This window comes from Abrus precatorius, unplaced genomic scaffold (genome assembly GCF_003935025.1).
Source record: "Abrus precatorius isolate BTA unplaced genomic scaffold, Abrus_2018 Scaffold9, whole genome shotgun sequence".
NCBI classification, from domain to species: domain Eukaryota; kingdom Viridiplantae; phylum Streptophyta; class Magnoliopsida; order Fabales; family Fabaceae; genus Abrus; species Abrus precatorius.
In genome coordinates this window covers 25155831-25169997 of record NW_020874439.1, presented here as the reverse complement: position 1 = coordinate 25169997, position 14167 = coordinate 25155831, and the positions used below count along the sequence as shown (strand labels likewise).

The 14167-nt window shown below is 28.6% G+C and overlaps 3 protein-coding genes and 1 non-coding gene across 4 annotated transcripts; all 4 read left to right on the top strand.

The window, feature by feature from the left end:
- Positions 1-2033: 2033 nt before the first annotated feature.
- On the top strand, positions 2034-3235 carry LOC113851093 (probable WRKY transcription factor 24). The gene is made up of 2 exons (XM_027481578.1): positions 2034-2455; positions 3025-3235. Exons 1-2 carry the CDS (start codon positions 2034-2036, stop codon positions 3233-3235), a joined length of 633 nt encoding a protein of 210 aa, XP_027337379.1.
- Positions 3236-9714: 6479 nt separating this feature from the next.
- LOC113851337 (desiccation protectant protein Lea14 homolog) lies at positions 9715-10950 on the top strand. The gene is made up of 2 exons (XM_027481800.1): positions 9715-9920; positions 10698-10950. The coding sequence occupies exons 1-2, from the start codon at positions 9715-9717 to the stop codon at positions 10948-10950; spliced, it is 459 nt and encodes a 152-aa protein (XP_027337601.1).
- Positions 10951-11276: 326 nt separating this feature from the next.
- TRNAA-AGC lies at positions 11277-11349 on the top strand. Its single transcript has one exon. It is a non-coding gene; the product is annotated as a tRNA-Ala (tRNA).
- A 979-nt stretch (positions 11350-12328) lies between these two features.
- On the top strand, positions 12329-12982 carry LOC113851092 (late embryogenesis abundant protein At1g64065-like). The gene has a single exon (XM_027481577.1). The coding sequence runs from the start codon at positions 12329-12331 to the stop codon at positions 12980-12982; it is 654 nt and encodes a 217-aa protein (XP_027337378.1).
- Positions 12983-14167: the final 1185 nt, after the last annotated feature.

Sequence of the window (14167 nt, the reverse complement as noted above, 5' to 3'; positions counted from 1 at the left end):
TTGAATTTTTAGATTTAATTTTGTAGTTTTTATTATGTTTATAAATTTTGATAATCAGGAACAGTCAGGAATAACTATGTATATAAACAAAAAGTAACAAAAACAATAAAATATATCACAAACGAATTACAGATAGATTTTTTCGTTTGTATGTTACAGATAGATTTTTTCGTCTGCAACATATAGATAATTTTTTTCATTTGTAACTTATAGACAGATTGTAATTATTTATCGATGAGGATATTACAGATGGTTTCATCATGTTTATAAATCTGTCTATAATTTCAAAAACTGTCTATAATGGTATAAAAATATGTCTGTAAATCAATTTATATATGCAGGTTTTTTAGTAGTGAAAGGAACTTTAGAATATAAAGATTTTTGTTTGAGTAAAAATAAGATAGAATACATATATTGTAGGTTTAGTAAAAAAAAAAAAAGGATGAAGATTAGGTGTTGTAAGTTAAAATTAGATATGATATTATATTACAAGTTTTCAATTTTTAGATACTTAGATCGATTGTACAAAATGAAAAAATTAATAAAGATGTTATTCACATAATATAAGTTGGGTAGTTAAAATAAAGAAATGTATTAGGAGTTATGTATGATAGGAAAGTGCTTATCAAATTAATAGGAAAGTTTTACTAAATTGTAATATGACCAACTATATCTTATATAGTATGAATGTTTGATCTTAAAGAAATAACATGAAAAGAAAGTGAGAGTAACAAAAATGAGAAAATTAAGATAGATAAGTAGATACACAAAAAAGGATAGGTATAGTGAAAAAGATGAGTAAAAATCATTTAAGGTAGTTTGATCATGTGCAAAAAAAACCTTTAGAGATATTAATAAAGAGAATAAATTGCATGACTCTTAATTAAAAAAAAAAAGAATCGATAGTTCAAAAAAACTTAAGCAAAGTTATTAAAAAAAATTGTGATATATTAAATTTCTGAAATTTTAATTTTTACTTTGTGTGATTTATGCGTCAATCTCAAGTCATCGAAATTTTCCAATTTGAAGAGTCTCAAAACAAATTTTTATGTTTTTATAACTACATTATTCTTTTAATATTTCTTCCATGTTACATTATGTATAACAAGCATTTTTTTCTTATCTTTGTCTCGCTCAATAGAGCGTGTGTGTGAGTGAGTGCCAAAATCTTTTTCTCAACTTTCAACGTACCAATTCAAAGTGTCAATAAGTCTACATTACACATTGTATTGGAGGGAGGGTGTCAAAATTTGGAAGCACAAGGAATCGTTTTCCTAATATGACCTCACAACATCAAGTTTTTAAGAAATGAAAATTCAAATTGTGAAAGGGATGTGATAGGTCAAAGGTTATCGGTTGGTAAACAGTACATCATTTCAACATGTGTGAGATATTGAAGAAAAGAATTAATGTCATAAACAGATGGTGTTTGTTCAAGACTTAAAAACTTAAAACAGTGAGATGAAAAATAAATCACTATATTCTCTTGAGGTTTCTCCAAGTTATTTTATAAAATAAATAATTTCATCCTAAAAAGAAAATTATTTATCTCGTAGGAAAATATAGAAAAATTCTGTTCTCTTATAATTCTGGTCACTCAATCAGTCCCACATGTTACACTAAGTATAAATCTTCTGTAGTTGAAAAGCAAAAAAAAAAAAGAATAATTTCCACCTTTTGATTTTATTTTTAATTTTGAATAAAACATAAAAAGAACTATCGGAAGATAAATACAGTAATTTTGAATGCAAATAACTCGAGCACTGCTTAACCCAACTAAATTTCAACTACTTCTGTTCAACTGCTCTTTAAATTCAAGTACATGTGCTATGACACAAAGGACTAAAGGAGACGTGACCAACATGCGATGCATATTTCGTTATCATCAATGCATGTTCTCAATCTCTTTCTATACAATGCTTGTGTGTGATATGTGGCTGCCCAACCTCTTGTGCCTTCCACCACCAAATTTCTCCGTTATATATTTCAACCCCAAAACATTATTTCTCATTTTCTCTTCACTCTTAGACCCAATGGAAAACCAAGACCCACCAAACCCTTCACCACCCTCATTGTTACTACCACCACAAAACTATCCTCCTTTTCTCTCCACTCCCATGTCAATGATGCAAAACCCTTTGGACCCTCAAGGCTTGCATGACATAGACTTGGTTAACCTTTTCTCTTGCCAAAACAGCTTGTTTGGGGATACCAAGGCAATGGTGGAATGCGCTTCTTCTTCTTATTCCTCGTCTTCTTCATGTGCTTTAATGGATGAAAATGGAGCTTACATGAATGAAAGGAGTAATAAGGAGAAAAGGAAAGGAGGTAGATTGAAGAAGACAACAAGACCCAAGTTTGCGTTTCAGACAAGCAGTGCAGATGATATTCTTGATGATGGTTATCGTTGGAGGAAGTATGGGCAGAAAGCTGTGAAGAACAGCATATATCCCAGGTGTGTGTTAAAAACCAAATTGGTGGCTTTTTTTCTTTCACGTTGCATGAATGCATGGTTATGTAATTCCTCTTGGATGGCTAACCTACAACCTCAATAAAAAAAATTAAGAAGAAATTGATATTATTTTTAGGTGTACGGATATTAGTCTTTAGTTATATGCTAAACAAATAAAAATTAAAATGATGAATATAAGGAGTTATATGTATATAAAAATTAAGAAGTTACACATTTTGAAGCTTCAACTGGCATGGGATTGCAATTGCATGCAACCAATTATATTCTTCCATTCAAATTAAAAGGCATATATAATATTGTAAATTTAGACCTTGTATTTAACATATGTTTTATTTTAATGATAAATGACATTTGTATTTATATATATATATATATATATATATATATATACTTGTTATTATATCTTGTTTTAATTAAAATGCACTGTTTAATTAATTTGAGTTTATTGATGAAAAACTAAAGGATATATATGCTAAGTTAATTGTTAATGAAATCACTGATGGTTGGTGCATATTACGATTTTGAATGCATTACGAATATGGGCAATAAAGAAGCTACTACCGCTGCACACATCATACATGCAATGTGAAGAAACAGGTGCAAAGGTTATCCAAAGACACAAGCATCGTGGTGACCACTTACGAGGGAATTCACAATCACCCATGCGAGAAGCTGATGGAAACCCTAACGCCTCTTCTAAAGCAAATGCAGTTTCTCTCAGCGTTCGGTTCCAATACCAGTGACCCTGCTTCTCTGATATAGTGAGATACGTAACTCTCTGTATATGTATGCATCAAGCACAAAAGTTGCTTGATTATATTTACGCTCTTAATATGCTTTCGAATTAATTAATAATGTAATTGAGATACAACATATTGTTACTGATTTGATTAGTCAACTTAATTTGTATTCGGATCTATCTATATTGTACTATATTAACTTTACAGGCTAAGTAACTTGTTCCTGTTGGATTTTATGATGAAATTGTGAAAGCTTGGATACGGTGGAAAGGATCCAATTAGTGAGATTTTCTTTCACAAAATCAATAATTAAGTTATATATTTGTGATACACTAGTGTTTAGGTAGTCTAAAAAGTTTAAAAAATAATTAGTATAATTTTTACATTTATTTTTTTTATCATATTATTCATCACATTTTTATTTTTTTTATCTCTTTTTTCCCACCTATTTTATACTCATTTATTAGGATGAAAATAGGTCAAATTGTTCGACATAACTTATAACATAACTTATTTAAAGTTCAATCTGACTTAACTTATTTAATTGATAAGTTTAATTTAAAAATTTAATTAATTAAATAACTCAAACTTAAAATTAAAAAAAAATATTAGGCCTATTAGAATGACTTACTTAAAATTCATAAAATTTATAATATATTAAATAATTTTATATAAAAATATAATATTATAATATATTAAATCAATTAAAATTTAAAATAAAAATCTTAAATTAAAAATCATAATCCTATTAGAATGACTTACTTAAACTTTATAAATTTTATAATATATTAAATAATTTTATATAAAAATATAATATTATAATATATTAAATTAATTAAAATTTAAAATAAAAAATTTTAAATTAAAAACCTTAATCCTTTTTGTTATGGTTGAAAAATATCTTTACTACATACTCGCTAAGAGAAAACTCTGTTTGTCAAATTTTTTTGCATATCTTATACACATAACACTTATTTATATTGCATTGTTTCAATTACGTTTATCACTAGTCCGTCTTATCTCATTTATATTTCTTACAATTTTATGCACTTATGTATATTATATCATTTTTTAATAGTTTATTTAGATATAAGCCTTATGACTTTTAAAAAATATACTTATTTAAATAATTTAATGGTCTATTTATAAAAAAAACTTAATGATCTATTGAATGTCTCGATATAAAGTAGGCTATTAAAAAAGCTAATAAGTTAAATTAGACTTTTAAAAATATCAGATTGTAACACCTTAAATTTAATTTCAAATAAATAACAATTTCACAAAATTTGAATAATAAATTTCCATAAAATATTTAAAAAATGAGGAGGAGTTACAAGATCATATAAAACAACTGTCACAAGACTAGTTCAAATACAACAAATTTTAAAATATTATTTTAAGTCTTATAGCAGTTCATCTGTTCCTTAACTATACCTGGTGCTGATCGTCTTAACTACCTGAAAAATGAAAATAAAAATGAGTACTTTACGCTACAAAAAACAAACAAACATAGAGTCTCACCTTCAAACTATTTAAATATATTCAACAAATAGATAGTACATTCACAAGTAGCGTTTCAGTGCAATTCATTTCAATTAAAACACTGATGCACTTATGGCACCAACGGCAGTTCATACTCATTATTCGCAGCATATTCCACTGGTGTTAGCACGCCCCGTCACAGCACATTATACCGGTGATTATTTGCCCCTTTTCATAGTATTTATATTGGCGACGACTCGCCACATCCTCAGTAGTTATACCGGCGATAACTCGCCCCATTCTCAGTATTTATACCGGCGATAACTCGCCCCATTCACTTTATTTTACACCGGCAGTTACCCGCCCCATTCACTTTATTTCACAATACACGGCTCTAGGCCTATATTCATTTATAAATCACGGCACATAGCCTACCATTATCCATAACACACAACAATTTATCCACAGTCATGTCATACTATACGGCACCTAGCCTATGTTTAGTCACAATTCACGACACATAGCCCATATTCAATTCTATTATACGGCACTCAGGCCCACACTTGTTCACACATCATCAAACACAACAAATTTCATCAAATACTCATACTCTTATCTACACACATAACATTCACAAACCTCGGCACGTAGCCCTCATCACATTCTATGACCGTTTCCCTTTCCATACATTTTTCCACCCTCCAACTCATCCACATTTTCTTATTCAATCAATTTCACAATTAATTACATGTAAAAAAGTAGGGTAGAGTCTCCCCTTACCTCGGATTGAAGACCCACACTTGGATTCAACCCTGGAAACGTTCTCCACACAGATTTTGGCCTAAACACGTGGAAGAATTTCATGAGAACCCTAAAAATCACCAAGAACGGAGAAAGGGAAGAAAAACAAAAACCCTAACCGTTTGAAACTCACCTCCAAGCGTTTTTCACACAAATCTGAGTTATAATTTCGCTCCCGAATGACTTTGGAGGCAATTAATCGGTGGAATAGGGCTTTGGGAATGAGAGGAACAAAGGGAGAGGGAGAAATAACTCTCCCCGAACCGTAACCCTAACCCCTTTAAATCCCTTTCTGGTCGCGACACTTTCGCTATAGCGAGATATTCTCGCTGCAACGAGGGGACTTTACTACAGCAACACGCCCTCTAGTTACAGCGAAAAAACCAGAGAAAATTGCACTCTGGTTTCTGCAGAATCTCGCTACAGCGAGACTGCACCCAGAAATGCACCACAAGCTGTCGTTCTATCGCTACAACGAGACGTCTCTCGCTACAGCGAAAAGGCGACAGTTCTAGTCCTTCCTCCCAGGCCCTCTCGCTGCAGCGAGAACAGTCCAATATCACGCCCTACACTCAGGCACTTAGCCCATTTCAGCCAAATCAGTCATGCATACACACACACACACACACACACACACACACACATATATATATATATATATATATATATATATATATATATATTCACAACATATATCTAAAAATACACACATGAATATACCTTTAGATTTATATAATTATCAATAATGAATATTACAAAATTAGGGGCGTTACACAGGTTAGACTTAATAAAAAGTCAATGACAGGTAATATACCCGACCTAAGCTTCAAAATTATTAGACAAATCAAACTTATTTACATAAAGCCTAGTCTAGCCTAACATATTTCTATCCTATTATTTATTGACTAAGAAAATATATTAAAAAAACTTCTTTCTATGATTGTTATTTTAATTAGAGATAACAATAGATAAAGTATCGAGCACATGTAAAATTTATCCACAATGGGTAGAGTATTTACCCGCTACATAAATATAGGTATGAGTATGGGTAAAAATTTACAAAATTTAATGAAGATAGGTGTAGGTATGGGTATCTAAGTACATACCCCTCCTATACCTGCATACATACATATATACATATATATATATATATGTTTGAACTTTATTTAGAACTATGTATTGAATTTTGTATTATTATACTACTTATGTAAAGTTATATAAAATTAATATAAAAATATATTTAATAAGAAAGTAAACAAAAAATTTTATTTTGGTTTATATTTTTAATAGAAAAATTTATTTACTAATTTATATCATTTAATTATGCTAATACAATTTAATTATTACATAGTTGATATGAGATTAATTTTTTAAAAAAATATTATTTATATATGACACACATATAAAATATTTTTTACACAAATATTTTTGTTAATAAAATCACATTAATATTTAAATCATACAGTGAATGATAAATAATAAACATTGTAAATATTTAATAAATTTTACAATCATCTACTATTATCATAAATTTATTATTCATTGATAATATTTAAATTTTATTTTTATATTTTAATTTAAAATAATAGTTTTCTATGTAAGATGTGCATAATAAGCACAACTATAATCTATTAAATGTAAATAATATTATTCTTAGCATTTATTTACGTTCAAAGAAGTTTTTGAAAAGATATAAAATATAAACAAATATTGTTAATTCTTATTTGTTAATTTTTTCTTCCGATAAAAAAAGTATAATTCTTTTAATATGGAGTATATTTATTTATTATAAAATTTTATTGTGACCATTTATCTTTTATTTAAATTGTTTCTTTTAAAATTTATATAAATTATAAATATTTAATTCATTAAAATAATTTTTTAAAAATTTTTATTTTTAACAAAATACTTTCGTATAATACATGAGTTGAAAATACTAGTATATATATATATATATATATATATATATATTATTTTAATCAAATTTGTTATTTTTCTTACAATTTCATATTCAAAAGTTAAAAAAAATATTTTATGCATCCACCTTTTTTTGTTGTTATTTAGTACTTGAACTTATCTGTCATTCTCTGTCCTAACTCTATTCTCATTCTTAATATTTGTCTCATTAAAACATATTAACTATGAAATGTTATTTATTAGAATTAATTATCAATGACACTGCAAGAGGTCACCAAATAATCCACACGAAAGGCCACCCATTATGTAGATCTATTTCGTTATCACTTTGATGTTGTCAATCAATCGAATCTCACACAAAATAAGGTCATCGTCGACAAATAACTTGTGTGTTTAGTTTCACTTATTGTTTCTAAGAATTTTAGTTTAAAAAATTATTGTATTAAGATATATTTAGCACTTGTGATATTTGAATATTTATTTTTTAGTTATGTTTGTACCTTGTTCAGCAACTACTTATTGAATTTTTGTATTATTATGCTACTTATATGAAATTATATAAACATATTTTTCCTTATAAATTTTTTTTCTCAAACAAGTGCGGGTAATAGATACAAAATGAGTATACGGATATTCAGAAGATACGGGTATAGAGATTAATGTTCATACTCATTCAAGTATAGAGAAGAATACTATATTACTCTACCTATATTCTATTCATTACCATCTCTAATTTTAATAGTCAAATAAGCATGTCGTGTAACCCTTCTAGAATATCAGTGCCATTGTGGTTGGAAGTGAAGAAGGAAGAAGAGATTCTTTGTATGAGAAGAATTGTTTGGTGATTTGAGAAACTTCTTGCTTCGTTCCCTATTAACATAAATGTAATGAATATTTGAAATTAGTATAAATAATAAATAAAAAAATTATAAGATAAAAATAATTCGGTCCTCTAAATTTTAAAAAATAAATGAAAAATAGAAAATTATAAATTGTTTTTTACTTATAAAATAAATTTTATTTATTTTTATAAAAACTTTTCTAAAAAATTATTCAAATAAATCTGCATGTACAGTGTCAAATCAGCTTATCCTTTTCTACAAAGTTCAGCTACCTCCATCCACCCCGTCTCACTAGGTCTTTAAGAATTTTTTGAAGTGCTTTTTACCATGTTAGAAAGATTGTACGAATATTATACCAAATTACTATAGAAAAAAAAATTACAATGATTTGTGGAAAGGTTTTATAATAGAATTATTTTATCTGAAAACAAAGGCAAGAGAATATAAAGATGCAGTACAATTTAGTTATAAAATATTTTTCACATCAAATTATTTATTTTTAATAACTAAAAATGATAGGCAAATTTTTTTTTCTCTTGAATTTAAGATAAAATTTATTTTTACCTTCTAAATTTTTTTTTATTTTAATCTTTTAATTTATAAAAAATTTCAAATAAATTTTTAAAAAAATCTTTTTTGTCATTTTATGCCATATACACCGTGCGATATTGTTCATCATTTTCTTTTTCAAATTTATAGTATCATTTCTTTTTTCTTCTTATACTCAAAAGTTTATCTTCTTATCACTAACATTAAACATATATCTCTAATTTATAAATTATAAATAATTTAATTTTTTAATATCCATTTTTTATACTCAACAAATCTAAGCATATAAATATTCATGTTCATATTTTTTATTTTATTAATTTTCATGTTATTAAACTTTCAAAATCTTTACTAATAAGAATATTTGTTTTGAATAAAGTTTAAAATTTGAAATAATTTTTTGGTGTTAGTGATAAAAAGATAAAATTTTAAGTATAAAAAATAAAGATGTAAAAAAAAAGATAAAAAAATGCTAGAGACAAGATTAGAATTTTAAGGAGAAAAACAATGAATAATAACCTACAATATATGTTTTAAAAAATAATTTATTTAAAACTTTTTTAAAAATGAAAAGATTAATCATAAAAAATTTATAAAATAAAATAAAATTTTATTCTAAAACTAAAAGACGAAAAAAAATAATTGTATTAAAATAATAATTAAAAAATTTGTAAATACATGTTACATCTCATTGACACGCTTTCGGTTTCATCACTGCCAACAGAAAGTTATGCGACACGTATCATCACGTGTCGAAAGTGAATGAGACGATGCTGTATACGTGTGAGACGATGTTGTATACGTGTCAAGAGCCGCAACCTCCTCTTGAAATATTAGAATGTGGCTCGGTTTGCCTCTTCGCTATAAATGTTTGCTATCTTCACAACGGCAGTGATCAATGTCATTAAAAATGTCGCAGTTGCTTAATAAAGCCAAGAACTTCGTGTCGGAGAAAATCAATGACGTGGCCAAGCCAGAGGCGAGTGTCACCGACGTGGACTTCAAACGTGTGAGCAAAGATAGCATCGAGTACTTGGCCAAGGTATCGGTTCACAATCCATATTCAACTCCTATACCTATCTGTGAGGTCAAGTACTCTTTCCAAAGTGCATCCAGGTACATGCCCCCTTAATTTCTTCAATTTTTTATTATTATTAAAAAGCAAAAAGAGAGCTTATTTATTTTTAAATTTTTATGCATTTAATATTATTATATATTTTGAATTAAATTAATAAAAATAATTAAAAAAACAATGAAGTCAAAAAGAAAAATATTACGGAGAATATCGATACTCAGAACTGATATGAAAATAAGGATATAGATAAAAAGAAAATACAAATAAAGAATCAAAATGAAATAAAATAAACAAAGAAAATTAATACACAAATAACTAAATAAGTCAAAATTAATATATACTGAATTATTAAATTAATCAATTAATGTTTACAATGCATAAAATGATACACTAACCTTCTCTTGTATATACATGTAAAAGCGAAATGTACAATTATGTCAATTTGTCTAATACCTGTTATAATGTCGAATTAATATTTTTATGCTTCATTTGACATTTTGTGTCGATTTTTTACTGCGTTTTTGTCGAGTTGTAGTTTGTCTCTTCCAAAAATCTTAATTGTATGCCTTATTAATTGTGCCTCCTAAAATTTAATATTCAGCATTCACAAATTTTGTTCTTGCGGACAACTGTATGCTAAAGTTTACTTTTAGGTCTAAATTTGAATACTCCTCAATAATTATAAATTAACTAAAGTAAGAGAGAAATTAAAGAATTTAATCTTAAAAGTAACATAGTAAAAGCACTTTAGAGAACCAATTTATTGAATTAACTATTTTTGGATAATTTAAATTGTTTTATTGTGTTGGGTGGTAAAGGGAGATAGCATCAGGGACAATCCCTGACCCAGGATCGTTGAAGGCAAAGAACACCACGATGGTGGATGTGCCTGTGAAAGTGCCATACAGCATATTGGTGAGCTTAGCAAAGGATATTGGAGCTGATTGGGACATAGACTACCAATTGGATTTGGGTCTTATTATTGACGTTCCTGCCATTGGCAACCTCACTATTCCCCTCTCTCACAAGGGAGAGGTCAAGCTACCAACCCTCTCTAATATGTTTGCTTAGTCACACGACCCTAGAACAAAATAAATACATATGTTGTAACCATTGTGTCTATCTTTTCTACTTAGCTCATATTTCTTTTCAGCTTTAGTTTTATGCAGCCTTTTGTTATTAGTGTACGCTGCATGCTCTAAAATATGCATGGCCCTATAACACTAGTTGCACTCATCATAGTTGTAAGCACATGTTTATGGCTAGTAAGAATGTTTGTCTTTTCTTAATTTATAGTATTTAAATTGAATTAATTAAAATGCACAGTAAGTTTTCAATTATGCACTAAAACTTTAACAAATTGCAACTATTAGTATTAGCTAATATAGAAATATAATGGGGATGTAGCTCAGATGGTAGAGCGCTCGCTTAGCATGCGAGAGGTACGGGGATCGATACCCCGCATCTCCAATTGTGCCTTTTATAATACTGTGATAGAACTTTTATTTCTAAACCAGATTCTCATTTTTATATTATAAAAATCTCGATGGGAAAGCTATCTACGTCTTCTAGAAGTGTATGATCCATGAATTGTTTATATAGAGTGTAAACAACGGGTAAAATAAAATATCATGTTCTCTTCATGCTACAGGAATGACATAATTAGTGTTCATCATTGTTTGAACTTAATTAAAGACTACGTAAATAATATAGAAACGGGCTAGTCAAATTTTCATCGCTTCATTAGAGGGAAAATAATTGTTATAACAGTTAAAAGAAAAGTATTAGAACTTGAAATTTAGCATAAAATGATTCAATGAACATAGAATTACAGTATCTAGGTATATTTGTGAATATTTAACTTGCAGTAAATTGGTCACATTTGATTCACGTTCCCATCTTTCTTACCAGGCTATACCATATGAGATTAAATTAAGGAAAAATTCATGTGTTAAATTGTTGTTTTGTAAATATTATTAGTGTTGTTTATTAATCAAAATAAAAATTTTATTTTAGTAAAATAATTATGATTATTGAAATAAAATTTTATATTTAATTACTAAACAGCACCATCAATATTTAAGTAACCCTACTTAAGTTTTCTTCTTAAACCAACTCTCAATACCTGTGTTTGGTTGCCATGTGAGTCAAGTGATATATTTATTGATGGAATATAAACACGCATGCAGTCAACTTATACCAGCTTGAAATTCTAGGCAAAAAGCGTAACAGTTCAAAAGTTCTATTCGCGTATCATTTATTGCGTCTCATTTAGCACCCATACAATATATAAAACGTGTTCATACACCTTTTAAAAAATTGATATGATAGGCTTTCAAGCCACACATTCCACAGAACTATATAAAAATGTTCAAAGCAGGATGAAGAAATTGCACCTCCAACTCCAACTCCTAGCATCTCCGAATTTACATAGATTATTTGTGAAGCCATGGCAGAGACCGACCAAGCAAGACCTCTAGCCCCAGCTACAGATCACAGCAGCGACGATGAAGAGGCCCTCAAAAGCAAGCACCGTAGGAGAATCAAGGTATGTGGGTGCGTAACTGCAACCCTACTACTCCTAGTCATAGTAATTGTGATCTTAATATTCACAGTGCTTAAGGTCAAAGATCCCAAACTAACAACCAATGAGATCACACTCACAACACTTGACATCTCCATCAACAATGCAATTCCCCCTCAAGTTAAGGTGAACATGTCCATGTTGGTCGACATGTCCATTAAGAATCCTAACGCAGCATCGTTCAAATTTAATGAGAACTCCACCACAACTATCTTTTACCACGGCACATCAATCGCCGCCGTAAAAATTCCGTCGGGTTTAGCAAAGGCCCGCCGGACTTTGAGAATGAATGCGACGGTGGATATCATGGCGGATCGCCTTGCTAATTCTAGTCCGGATTTAGTGAAAGATGTGAGGAAGGGAGAGATGACCATGAACAGCTACTCGGTTATTCCAGGGAGAGTGAAGGTTTTGTTTGTTAAGAAACATGTTGAGATTAGGATGAATTGCACTTTGACGATTAATATTTCCAGCAGGGAAGTTCAGGATATGGCTTGCCAACGTAAGGTGAAACTTTAGGGATGGAATGTTATTGTTGTTGTTGTTGTTGCCATTTTGTTCCTCATAGCTAATCTTTTTATTTCCAAGTGTGTTTAGATAGTCTTGGCCAATTAATGTATACCAAAATTAATGGTAAGAGACGAACGTTTAATGGAATAAAATGCACGGCAACGTGTAGAAGAAGTCTAGTCAATTTAAACAAATGGTGTTTATTAGCACATTATACGCCACTCCAAGGTTACACTGTAACAGATTTCACAAATGCAATTTAATTACAGTAAGCATCAAACAATGTAAACTTTGAAGTATTTAAGATGTGTATGGTTTGTTTAAGAATCTTAAAATTTAAATTTTAAATTTAAACTATTTAATAATATTATAAATTTAACTTACAAGTTCTTTCTAATAAGTTAAAAATCCATTGATTAGAAAACTTGAAATTTAGAACAGATAGAGAGAAACTGAAGGAAAAAGACAAAAATATTTCTTAAATTATTATAGAATTCATTAGAATTATGTCTAGTATAACTTATCCTTTAGACCTTATCCTTTGGACCATGGTATATAAGATAGCATCTTACTGATATTAAAATTTAAACATACAATAAAGGTATTAATTACAACAATGCATAAGTTAATCAAAGGGAAAATTAAGAAGTAACAGCTAACATCCACGCAGGAATTATTTAGTAATTCATGTAAATTTATTAACTAATAAAATTATATTACTAATTATGGAAACGAAAAGAAGCTTCCATGACTCGTTGATGAGGGAAAGAAAATGGTTACTAGTTGGTAGTTGGTACAGTGGCTCTCTTGACACTTCAAAATAACAAGAGTAGAGTCACCAACAAAAATATGCAAACACGATTGATGATAATAATTTTTGACATAGTATTAAAAGACGAGTTTTGTTAACCTGAAAGTAGGAAGACGGTTAATATAAATTGTTAATATAAAAAATGTATATTAATTATATTAAATATTTATTTATTTTTAGTATGAATTTGTAATATTCATATTAATAGTCAGGGGCAATGGGGCATCCCATTTCAATTGAATGGAATGACATTTCTCATTCAGAATCTGTATAATACATTTTATGACTAGTATGTATTTTAATTAATTTTATAAAAAACACAAAAACATTTTACAAAAGTTATTGACAAATAAAGCTCATTACGTATTGATAAAAGGGAAATA

Coding starts and splice junctions, on each gene's coding strand:
- LOC113851093 (XM_027481578.1), top strand. CDS start 2,034: ATGGAAAACCAAGACCCACCAAACCCTTCACCACCCTCATTGTTACTA. Junction 2,456..3,024: donor AAGAACAGCATATATCCCAG/GTGTGTGTTAAA, acceptor TGGGCAATAAAG/AAGCTACTACCGCTGCACAC.
- LOC113851337 (XM_027481800.1), top strand. CDS start 9,715: ATGTCGCAGTTGCTTAATAAAGCCAAGAACTTCGTGTCGGAGAAAATC. Junction 9,921..10,697: donor TCTTTCCAAAGTGCATCCAG/GTACATGCCCCC, acceptor TGGGTGGTAAAG/GGAGATAGCATCAGGGACAA.
- LOC113851092 (XM_027481577.1), top strand. CDS start 12,329: ATGGCAGAGACCGACCAAGCAAGACCTCTAGCCCCAGCTACAGATCAC.